Here is an 11,545-nt window from a genome sequence, read left to right on the forward strand (position 1 = left end):
CTTCGCCTTCACAAGGATGTTCTTCGCCTGTGCCGTCGTCCATTCCGAGTTCTTCCACACTCTCCACAGACTGTTCTTTCCCGAGCCGAACTCCACACATTGATTTCTCGTCGATTTGCTCTTCATTTGGGCGATTTTCAGTAATCTGTTCTTCACACGCCTGTTCTTCAATAACTTGTTCTTCAATGCCTTCTTCTTCTGATTTCTTCTCACTGTCCTGTTCTTCGTCCAACTGGCTTTTAACATCCTGGCCTGCAGAAAGCTGTTCCTCATCTCTTTGTTGTTCCTGAAGTGATTCATTGTCATGATCGTTTACAATAACATGTTCATCGAGATGTTCTTCCGTCGGCTGTAATTCAGAAAGATGGCACTCAAATATCTGTTCTTCTTCACTCGGGTTTTCATCAATGCAACACACTTCATTAAAGTGGACGTGTCGCTGTTCTTCAATAGGAGGGGGCTCAGAACATTCAGGTTGTTCTTCTGGAGACACGTGTTCACACAGGTCGCCAGGTTGTTCTTCGGTAGGACCGTCATCACAGGGTTTAGGCTGTTCTTCCATCAGATGCTCTGACAAATCAATCAGATTTTCTAGACGCGGTTCTTCACTTGGTTTGTCTGCACACAGGTGTTCTTCAGGAGGGGAATGGGATTCCACACGGTGTTCTTCAAAGGAATGTTCTTCGTCGGGATGATCGTCAGACGAACATTTCTCATTAGAATTGGAATGCAATTCGTCATTCGAATTATCCTTGGCAGATTTGTCTTCAATGAACAGATCTTGAAAGGGTTCTTGCTGCACAAGACGATCACTGGGACAACCGTGTTCTTCTCGCAGAATTTCTCCGGCTTCACGTTCTCCAACTTCTTTGGCAGAGGAATCTTCACCTTCAAAAAGTTCTTCTCCACTGGGATGTTCTTCACAGTGATGTCCCTCACTGGAAGGGTCTTCCTCGCAGTGTTCTGCAGGGGAAGGTTCATCAGAGGCTTGTTCTTCACAGTGATAAGAAGCATGTTTTTCGTGGAATGAACCGTCAACATATCCTTCTATGGAATGTTCTACAGGAGATTGTTCTTCACAAGAACTGTTCTCTGACGACAGTCCGCCTTCACCGTGTTCTTGTGGAGGATGTTCCACACTGGAATGATCTTCGCAGGGGAGGTTTTCGGCAACATTTTCTTCCTGAGAATGTTGTAACTCCTCCTGCGGTTCTTCCTGTTCCGCCTCTATCTCATTTCCTCCCTCTTTCTCTCCTTCTGCTTCCGTGCTTTCTCCAATTTCCTTTTTATCCTCTTCGGTGGTCATATTCTCCGTCCCGTCCGTCTCTATCACCTTCTCTCTACCTTCTTCCTTCTTATCGCCTTTCTCTTCCTCTTCCTCTTCTTCTATCAAACATTCTTGAATAAAAACGGCCTTTACCTCTTTGTACTCTCCCACGTTAATGCCATTTTCGAGGTCCTCTTCCTCCCCCGCACTTCTTTCCCCTTCCTCTGTTTTATCATCATGTCTCTCCTCGTCTCCGCTTTCGCTGACTTTATCCTCCTCCGCTATCTCTCCCTCATCCACTGAGACGCGCCGCTCCTCCCGAAGACGCTTCAGGTCGGACAAGACAAAGGGCTTTATGACGTCACGGGCATCCCCGCCAGCCAGCGCCTTGGTCCTGGAAAGGTCAGGCGCGTCGGGGCCTTGCCAGGCCACGTGACCTAGATGATTGCGCCGCGCGTTGCTCTTATTGTTTTCGGTCTCGCGGCCAAGCGCGGGGGCATCCGGCGCTCGAACCTCGGGGGGCGTCCCGGAGGCGGCCTTCTCCCACGGGCACGAGAGCAGGCCAGGTTCCGCCAGAGTCGTCGCCGTTCTTACGCGAAGGGAGGCCTTCGTCGCTGGGCAGCGTCGTGTTGATCAGCTCTGCGGCAAAACCCAGGATCCCGCTGATCTTGAGGTACTCCCGCGTGACGAGGTTATTTCTGGGCCGACCCATATACCCTCTGTTATCTGTGACGTCATCTCCGGCACCGCTGGGTTCGCTAGCATCCTCGGCGAGTTCCCGTGAAGGTGCCCTTGGCTCGGAACCTTCGCTAGGGTCGTCGACTGACTCCTCCCCAACCAGACTGACCTCTTCTCTGTTTTCGAAGGTTACGTCATCTATGCTTGGGTCAGCCGCGCCTTCGTCTGTGTCATAAACCTGCTCTTTATTTTCACTTTCATTATTCACCCGCTTAGAACTGTATATTAGCGGCATCGAAACATCTACATTCTCCCCATACATCACCTCATTTGCCTCGCCGACGTAGCTGCAGCCACGGAACCCGCGAGAGAGGCTTGTGAAAGATGCATTAGTCTGGCCTCGCTCCGGGACGGCGTCGAACATCCCGTTTTCTGTGATGACGAGAGGGGGAAACTCCTCCGCGGAGTCGTCCTCCCCCAGCTCGTCGCAAGAGCCATCCTCGTCGACGCTTATCACCTTCGCCAGGTAGGCCTTGCACCTGCCGTGGTCGCCGTCTGTACACCAGGGGACCAGGTCGTCCTCTCCGTCACCATCGCTGCGCAGGACTCGTACATAAGGGTCATAATTACTCTCCATTTTCTCATCTCAAAAATATTCCTCACTGTTAGTGTTCGGCTCTCACACGCGCACTGGTATCCAGTATCTCCATCATGGACTCTTATCTATCTATCGTCGTATTTAACAGTCCCTGTACACTTAATATTATCACTTAAAATAGCTGTAAAGGAAAATAATGAATTAAGAACAACACAAAGTGAAAATCCCTCATACGGGGTCACGTCGCGTAACCCCACACTGATAACACGGCCATCCCCGTCCCTTTCCCGGACCACAGTCAACGCCACTCGATTCTGCCTCAATTTCCACTCGCTTGTTTACAATGCCACTCGCCCTCGACGCGCCCCCCTCCAGCACGGCTATCGGAACGACAAAGGGCATGACACTGCTGCCTTTAGTCGCATGCCTGGGGTGATAGCGCTCGTTATCAAGTGGCACAATCAGTTATCTTTCTTATCGGTGGCATAATCCTGTTTTGCAGCCGTTTGCATCACTCGAGCGTATCACTGGATTTCACACTTATCTTAATAAGCCACACGTCTGATTGCAGCAACAATTGGCAATGAGACGAATGTTGCACTGCAGAATAATCCACCATGCTTCACTTGTTGCAAAACAACTGAAGGCAGCGTAGCAAGTCACCGCGTTCTCGTGAAAAAACTTACTTGACAGAACACGTCGCAACGTCTGCTCGAGGCTGTGGGTGTGTGTAAGAATCTCTTCCCCCCCCCCTCTCCCTCTCTCCCTCTCCCTCTCCCTCTCTCTCTCGCTCTTTCCCTCTCTCTCTCTTTCTCTCTCGCTCTTTCTCTCTCTCTCTCTCTCTCTCTCTCTCTCTCTCTCTCTCTCTCTCTCTCTCTCTCTCTCTCTCTCTCTCTCTCTCTCTCTCTGTCACCTCATACACACAAATGTATGTAAATAAATACTCATAATCAATCTATCCATCTCTGTGTACATACATACATACATACATACATATATATACATACATATATATGTGTGTGTGTGTATATATATATATATAAAAGTAATTCAACTGATTAACTAATTATATCAATCAATCCAATTCAATAATCATACTTCCATTGTTGCAAGTTAAGCTAACGATCATACCCCAAAAATACTCTATTCTTCCCTTTCCAAACGCCTCCGCCCTAACAACTTCACTCAGGCAGTGTACTCGAGAAGCCAAGCTGACAATTAAGACGTTCGGGCAACTGTCCGATTACGTCAGCGTGTGTCATGCGTTTCCGTGGAAGTTGTTTACACTTGGGTCAGTCATCTGGTGCTCTTGGTCACGGCCGGACACGCTGCACACTGGCAGAGCCGTAATTAATGGTAATGAGGATATGATCATTATTGTAATAATAGCCATAATAATAACAATGGCAATAATAATAGTGATGGTAATGATAATAATGATGATGATAATAATAACAATAATAATAAGAATAGTAATAATAATAAAAAAATAATAGTTATAATAATAAAAAAATAATAGTAATAATAATAATAATAAATACTACTACTGCTACTAATAATAGTAACAATGACAATGATGATGATATTAATAATAATAATGATAATAATAATAATAATAATAATAATAATAATAATAACAAGAATTATTTTTGTAACTATTAATATTATTATTACTATTGATAGTAATTTTATCAGTAATATTATAATGATGATGATGGTAATAATAGTAATAATGATAAAACATCATGAAAACAATGAAAATAACAACAACAACAACAACGATGATGATAATGATAATAATAATAACAACAACAGTATCATTATTATCAATATCATTAGTAGTATTGGTAATAGTAGTAATAATAATCACAATAATCATATTAATAACAATAACAACAACAGCAATGCTGATAATAATAATAATAATAATGATAATAATAATAATAATAATAATAATAATAATAATAATAATAATAATAACAGCAATGCTGATAATAATAATAATAATAATTATAATAATAACAATAACAACAACAACAAGAAAAAGAAGTATAACAACAATAACAATAAGAACAATAATAACAATAATAAAAAAACAACAACGGCAACAACAAGAAAAGAAACGATAATAATGGATACGATCAAATTTGAAAGATGACAATGAGAGACCACATCCCCTTGCCCTCAACTGAACCCGAGTCCTGTCATCATCCACATCATATTCGCATCAAACTCTTATTTTACACTTTCATGAGCCGACAACATTTTCACCCTCACTCGCGCTCTCACCTTTACTGTCCCTCTTACGCTCCACCCTCACTCTCACTTCTTCACTTTCTATCACTCTTACTGGGGCGTGTTTCGTTCACTTTCGGCGATACTTAACACATATTTTCCCTTCATCATTTTCTGAATATCAAGTCATCCTCTAAATCATGCGTTTTTAATTCACACACATCATCGGATCTCGTAGTAAAATCACTAAAATTTCATCAATGAAAAATGATTCTTGATATGTTCATTGCAGTGACGCGGAGCCATCACTGTGCACGAGTATATATCGTTCTTATCAGTATAACGATAACGTTAAACAGCAATATAATGTTTTATCTGCTATCTTCGCTTTAATGTAATCATTACTGCCCAAAGTTCATTAAGATAGGATGTCATTTCATCCCGACACCATAGCCAATATTCACTACACAAAGATCATCACCGATTAACGCATATTCAAAATCATTTCCATTCTGCTTTCGCTTTATCAATCTACCCACTAAAATATGCGTTATCGAATATTACGCAACTCCAAAATCAATTTCACACGCCACCGACAACGAAAACGGCATACTAATTATATCACAAACGTTGCCAAACGGTACAACACAGAAACGTTTTCATTTTCTCCATACGATTATCCCCACACAAAATAACTCCCAAATGGCACCACACAGCTACCAACACGCCACCAGCACCATAACACAGAACACCATAGCGCGAGCACCACAGCACCATCGGCAGAGCAAGGGAAATGCATCTCCCAGACAACTGCATTGCCTTCGATCCACATCCCAAATCGCGGTGCCTGCGTCGCCTAGGGCCTCCGGGGCGCCCATCTTCGCCTCCGGTGATTGTCGCTTCCTCCCATTCCTACATTATCTCATTGATTATGCTAATTCGCCTCTCCTGCACCTCGTTCCTCTTGTCCCGGCGGCTAATGCACTCCCGAAGTCACGGCGATGGGGAGGGGGAGGCGGAGTGGGAGGCGCAGGCGGAGGGCGGCGAGTTTGACTAGTTCACGTCACACCACGGCTGATTGTCAACTTTCACTAGCGCATGAAAACACTGGCATGCTTCCTTTTTCCACTGTGGTGGTAAATGACATTCTAATCCCCCGGCGGTGTCCCGACCGCGTCCTACACTGTGGTGGTTTCTTGCAGCTCTCCACCGTCGCCCTCTCTTTCGCCATGTGGTTGGCCCAGGCCACCGTGGGGAGTCCAGGCCCAGGGATCTCTCTCTCTCTCTCTCTATCATACTCTCCCTCTCCCTCTCTCTCTCTCTCTCTCTCTCTCTCTCTCTCTCTCTCTCTCTCTCTCTCTCTCTCTCTCTCTCTCTCTCTCTCTCTCTCTCTCTCTCTCTCACACACACACACACACACACACACACACACACACACACACACACACACACACACACACCATACACATCAACATACACACACACACACACACACACACACACACACACACACACACACACACACACACAAACACATAAACATACACATACACACATACAGACACATACACAAACACACACACACACACACACACACATCATACACATCCACATACACACACACACACACACACACACACACACACACACACACACACACACACACACACACAAACACATAAACATACACACATACAGACACATACACACACACACACACACACACACACACACACACACACACACATCATACACATCCACACACACACACACACACACACACACACACACACACACACATCATACACATCCACACACACACACACACACACACACACACACACACACACACACACACACACACACAAACACATAAACATACACATACACATACACACATACAGACACATACACAAACACACACACACACACACACACACACACACACACACACACACACACACAGACACACACACACGTCTCTGATCCTGGTCCATGTAGTTGCATCAATCAACTTCCCACTCACTAAACTTGCCAACTTATCAACTCCTCTTCTTGCGTTAATTAACACGCCTTCTCTACGGCAGCCCCGAACTTCCCTCCGACTCCACGAGGTCCACACACTCACTCCTTTTTCTCCGCACACTCACTCCCTTCTCCTCGGAGTAGCCGCCAATGTGGCACCTCTCGCTCCGACCTGAGTCAACTCGGGGCGCATTCCCCGCGTATCCGTCACAGCGCGGGGCAACGTGCTTGTCATAGCTCGGTGTGACGCAACCATAACACAACCGCGGCTGTCGACCAGCATGATGTACTGCATGTTACCTGTTCACCTCCACGCCCTCCCGCTCCTCCGCCGGGAGATTTCGCCGCCCCATTACCCATCAACATCCATCACGTCTCAGCCTCTCGCCTCTCGACGTTTGTGCGCCGTCATCGCCTCGCCATGCCTATCGAGGCGAGGAGGAGGAGGAGGAACCCCTCGACGCGCTAGGCCGCTCTCGTCTATGTCCCACGCACGTGCCAGCGCTGACCAATCACTCTCCCTCGCACTGGCGCCGCTGCCCGCATTTCCCGGGGATCCGCGCTCGCAAACAACCCCTTCAGGAGGTCAGCCAAGTCCCCTTCCTGCACACAGAGCGTGTGGGGAAGGACTCCGGGTATATTACTGCCAGGACGTCTCGAGGCTTGCCAGGCTCGGCCAACTGGCGGGCTGGGCAGTCGGGATGGAGGAGGAGGAAGGAGGGAGGGAGGGAGGAGGTATGAGGAAGGAGAGAGTGGGGCGGGGAGGGAGGGAGGGAGGGACGAGGGCAAGAGAGTCCTTGAGCTCCCCACCACACTGTCCACATCGCCTCGCCGCTTCGGCCACAATATCAATGATTACTGCAAGCGTTCCAGTCACCGCTCATATGTCGCCTTTTGTGGCCTTATCCTCCTGGGACAAAGAAATCACTCCGCACCACAAGATCTCAGCCACGTAACTGTCTCGCGGTGGGCTGCGACAGGCAGGCGGAGGCAGGTGAGGGGGTACGGGGAAGGGGGAAGAACGTCGTCACCACAACAGGTATTTAACATATATATTTAGAACGACACACATGAACCACTCTGCGTCATATTAAACAAAAAATACATAAATCTAAACGCACCACCAACCAATCTATAAACAAAAAAAAAAAAACCCGCACACACAGCGAAGACTTCATCCCAGAACTTCCTGCCTCCACGTGCAACTCCCATGCCTCCTTATAATAGAAACGCAGACGTCTCGTGCCCGTCGCCTCATCCTCCCGCCGCTGCAACCTTCGCTCATATCCTCTTGAGCATTTCCGGACACGTCAAGTTCAGACGAACGAAACAGGAACTTTTCCCTACTTTCGGATAAATTCTGTGCCTCGCGTGAATGTAAGAATTCGAGAAACCAACTTCCTTGTTATGAAATTCTTATTGAAATTAAGGGTAATAAGAAAGAAAGCGAAGCGACATGCAGGTGGGATAATGGAGATGCAATGCACGAGAAAAAGAAAATGAAAATGAAAAAAAAGACAGATATAGAGAGAGATGGAGAGAAAAGAGAGGAGAGGAGAGGAGAGAGAAAGAAAGAGAGAAAAAGAAAGGGAGCGAGGGAGAGAGGGAGGGAGGGAGGGGCGAGGGAGGCAGGGATGGGGAGAGTGAGAGAGTGAGAAAGTGAGGGAGCGAGAGCGAGAGTGAGTGAGAGAGAGAGAAAGAGAGAGAGAGAGAGAGAGAGAGAGAGAGAGAGAGAGAGAGAGAGAGAGAGAGAGAGAGAGAGAGAGAGAGAGAGAGAGAGAGAGAGAGCGAGCTCTAAACCGGTAGTGAGGCACCCCCACGCCCTTTCTCCCAGTCCACCCCTCTTCCTCGGGCCCTCATGTTCTGACTCATGACCGGACTCACCCACGTCCTTGCCTCCCTGGACGATCAACCCGCGCCCTCCCCCCTCCCCACCCCGCCCCAATCCCCTTTCTCACGCCCATTCAATCAGCGACAAAACGCCGCGTAGCTGCGCCTCTGTTCCTTTACCTCCGCGACTCCGCCCATCTATCCAACCCCTTTATCTCACGCAGCTGGTAGCCCACGCCCATTCCCTCCTCTCACAGATGGTAAATTCGCGTTCTCCCCCCCTACCACTTACCTCCAATACCCCCTCCCCCCCTCCTCTCGGCTGGAAACCCCGCCCCCTCTTGCTAATTTGACTTCCCACTGCGGGTAACTCTAGTCCATTTCTCATGGTAATCCTCCTACATCGGGTAACTCCGCCCCCCCTAATTTCTTATCCACCTCCTCTCTCATTCCCCTTCCTCTTCCCCTCCCCCTCCCCTCCTCCTCCTTCTCTTCCTCCACCTCCACCTCCATGTCTACCTCTCCCTCTCCCTCCACCTCCCCCCATCCCCGCCTCTCTCTCCCTCCACCACCCCAATCCCCACCTCTCCCTCCACCCCTGAGTCCCCACCTCTCCCTTTACCTCTCCCTCTCCCTGCACCTCCATCCCCCTCTAGCCTTATCGCAACACGGAAACCCTTTCTCTAGCGGAGATTAGAAAGGGAGAAAGCACAATAAACACGAGGGAAGTAGACAGCCCTAAAAACCCTGAGAGACGAAGGCGGCGGCGAAGACACTGACAAAACACTATCCGTTTACCTTCGTTTTCCCACGAACCGCCGTATAAGTAATAACGATAAGAACCAGAAAGACAGAAACGGACGAGAAATATGGCTCTGGAAGTTAAGGGGAAAAAGTGGGGAAAAAATGGAGGTACGTATGACAGTGAGGGAGAGGGAGAGGGAGAGGGAGGAGGAGGAGGAGGAGGAGGAGGAGGAGGAGGAGGAGGAGAGAGAGAGAGAGAGAGAGAGAGAGAGAGAGAGAGAGAGAGAGAGAGAGAGAGAGAGAGAGAGAGAGGGAGGGAGGGAGGGAGGGAGGGGAGGGAGGGAGGGAGGGAGGGAGAGGTAGGGAGAGAGAGGGCGGGAGGGAGGGAGGGAGGGAGGGAGGGAGGGAGGGAGGGAGGGAGGGAGGGGGAGGGAGAGGAGAGAGAGAAAACAATAGAAGTGAAGAGAAGCAAGAGAGAGCAAAATAAACAGAGAAGGAGAAAGAGAAGAGGAGTAAATGAGAGACGCAAAAATGAGAAAGATCGACAGAGAGAGAGAGAGAGAGAGAGAGAGAGAGAGAGAGAGAGAGAGAGAGAGAGAGAGAGAGAGAGAGAGAGAGAGAGAGAGAGAGAGAGAGGGAGAGAGAGAGAGAGAGATTACCAAGGCCCCTTCCCTCTCCTAGGATAATAATATATTCAAATACTTGCTCTCCACAATATTTAAATGCCACAACACCGGCGTCCTTATCGATCACACAGGCAGTAACATCGCTGAGCACCTAGTCACACCTGCGCCCCAACGCCGCCACAAACCCAGCCAGACTTTGTCCACATCACTCCCACATACCCACATACCTACATACCCACATACCCACATACCCCACATCCCCCCAACCCCGTTTCTATCACCCCCACAACAAGCACATACCCACTACCCCATATAACCCCAACCCTGCCTTCCATCACCCCCACAGCAACTAGATACCCACATACTCCCACATAACCATCCACAAGCAAGGAATTAAAAAGAAAAAAAATAATTGCAAACAAAATAGCATATGTTAATTACGGTAGATTTATGCACTTATCAGCGACGTCTTTACTAGCTCCTACCTACTTTCTCCTTCCCTTTTATCCACTAACAACAAATAAAAACAAACGAATTAATTAAACAAAGAGCTATTCAACGACATATTCCTTAATCATCACGAACTATCGCTAATTAAGACCGACTTGAACATTTTGTCAACGACGTGTTTACAAGCCAGTTTCTACCCACAAGCCAATAAAAAAAAAAAAAAAACTAATTATTCCAAAATTAAGGAATTTCCCGCAGCATGTCCTTAATTATGACGAACTTACCTATTTGTCAATGACGTATTTAATCATAAGCTCCACATACCTAACCCCTTAATACACACACAAACAAGAAAAGGAAACAAAAAATAGATATCTTAACGGCCTATCTTTAATTTAGATGTACTTAAAAAAAAGTAACATCTTTAATTATGACGTGCTAAAGAAAAAAAAAAAATAGCGGTTAATTATGACGTACTTTCAAATGCTTATCAACGACGCGTTTGAAAACTACCTCTCGCCTTCTCCCTCAACCCATAGCGAATAAAACAGAAACAGTAATTAAAAACAACACAGATATCTCAACAGCCTATCTTTAATCACGAAAACGTATTCACAAACAAGAAAAAAATATATATATATCACATTTATATATATATATATATATAAAAATCCAGCTATTCAAACACCACATCCTTAATTATGAAGAACTCAAACATTTGTCAGCCACGCGTTTACAAGCTCCATCAACGGGCGCGGGACACTTCACGGAGACTCGAACGCTAATTAGTATGCACCTTGCGCCAGGCTCCGTTCACGGCCCTGGCGAATAACTCTTGCGATATCTTTTTTTTTTTCTTTCTTTTTTTAACGAGCGAAATGGACAGGGGGTGAGAAGGGAGAAGAGAGTGTGAGGAGTAGAAGGAGAATAAAAAGAGGAGAAAGGGTGCTAGACTTGGGAAGAGAGAAAGAAGGGGGAAGAGATGAAGAGAGAGAGAGAGAGAGAGAGAGAGAGAGAGAGAGAGAGAGAGAGAGAGAGAGAGAGAGAGAGAGAGAGAGAGAGAGAGAGAGAGAGAGAGAAAAGAGAGAGAAA

At 47.0% G+C, this 11,545-nt stretch overlaps 2 protein-coding genes across 4 annotated transcripts in view; both read right to left on the reverse strand.

Annotated features, from left to right (window-relative positions):
- Positions 1 to 1,306, reverse strand: part of LOC125037904 (fibrous sheath CABYR-binding protein-like) — a 1,314-nt gene extending 8 nt beyond the window's left edge. Inside the window, exon 1 of the mRNA XM_047631141.1 lies at positions 1 to 1,306. This exon is cut by the window's left edge and continues 8 nt beyond it. Coding sequence (XP_047487097.1) covers positions 1 to 1,306 — 1,306 coding nt within the window.
- A 421-nt stretch (positions 1,307 to 1,727) lies between these two features.
- On the reverse strand, positions 1,728 to 7,425 carry LOC125038140. Of its 3 annotated transcripts, none has more exons than XM_047631460.1 (2): positions 7,313 to 7,425; positions 1,728 to 2,724 (listed from the first exon to the last, which is right to left on the reverse strand). In XM_047631460.1, the coding sequence occupies exon 2, from the start codon at positions 2,580 to 2,582 to the stop codon at positions 1,731 to 1,733; it is 852 nt and encodes a 283-aa protein (XP_047487416.1). In that variant the 5' UTR covers positions 2,583 to 2,724; positions 7,313 to 7,425; the 3' UTR covers positions 1,728 to 1,730. The 3 variants fall into 3 exon arrangements, with proteins under 3 accessions (XP_047487416.1, XP_047487417.1, XP_047487415.1); XM_047631461.1 differs by lacking the exon at positions 7,313 to 7,425 and adding an exon at positions 7,104 to 7,269; XM_047631459.1 differs by lacking the exon at positions 7,313 to 7,425 and adding an exon at positions 2,886 to 3,256.
- Between the last annotated feature and the right edge of the window lie 4,120 nt (positions 7,426 to 11,545).

This window comes from Penaeus chinensis, chromosome 24 (assembly GCF_019202785.1).
Source record: "Penaeus chinensis breed Huanghai No. 1 chromosome 24, ASM1920278v2, whole genome shotgun sequence".
In the NCBI taxonomy this organism is placed as follows: domain Eukaryota; kingdom Metazoa; phylum Arthropoda; class Malacostraca; order Decapoda; family Penaeidae; genus Penaeus; species Penaeus chinensis.

Excerpts from the sequence above, each read along its gene's own strand:
- LOC125038140 (XM_047631460.1), bottom strand. The coding sequence starts at position 2,582 with ATGGAGAGTAATTATGACCCTTATGTACGAGTCCTGCGCAGCGATGGT.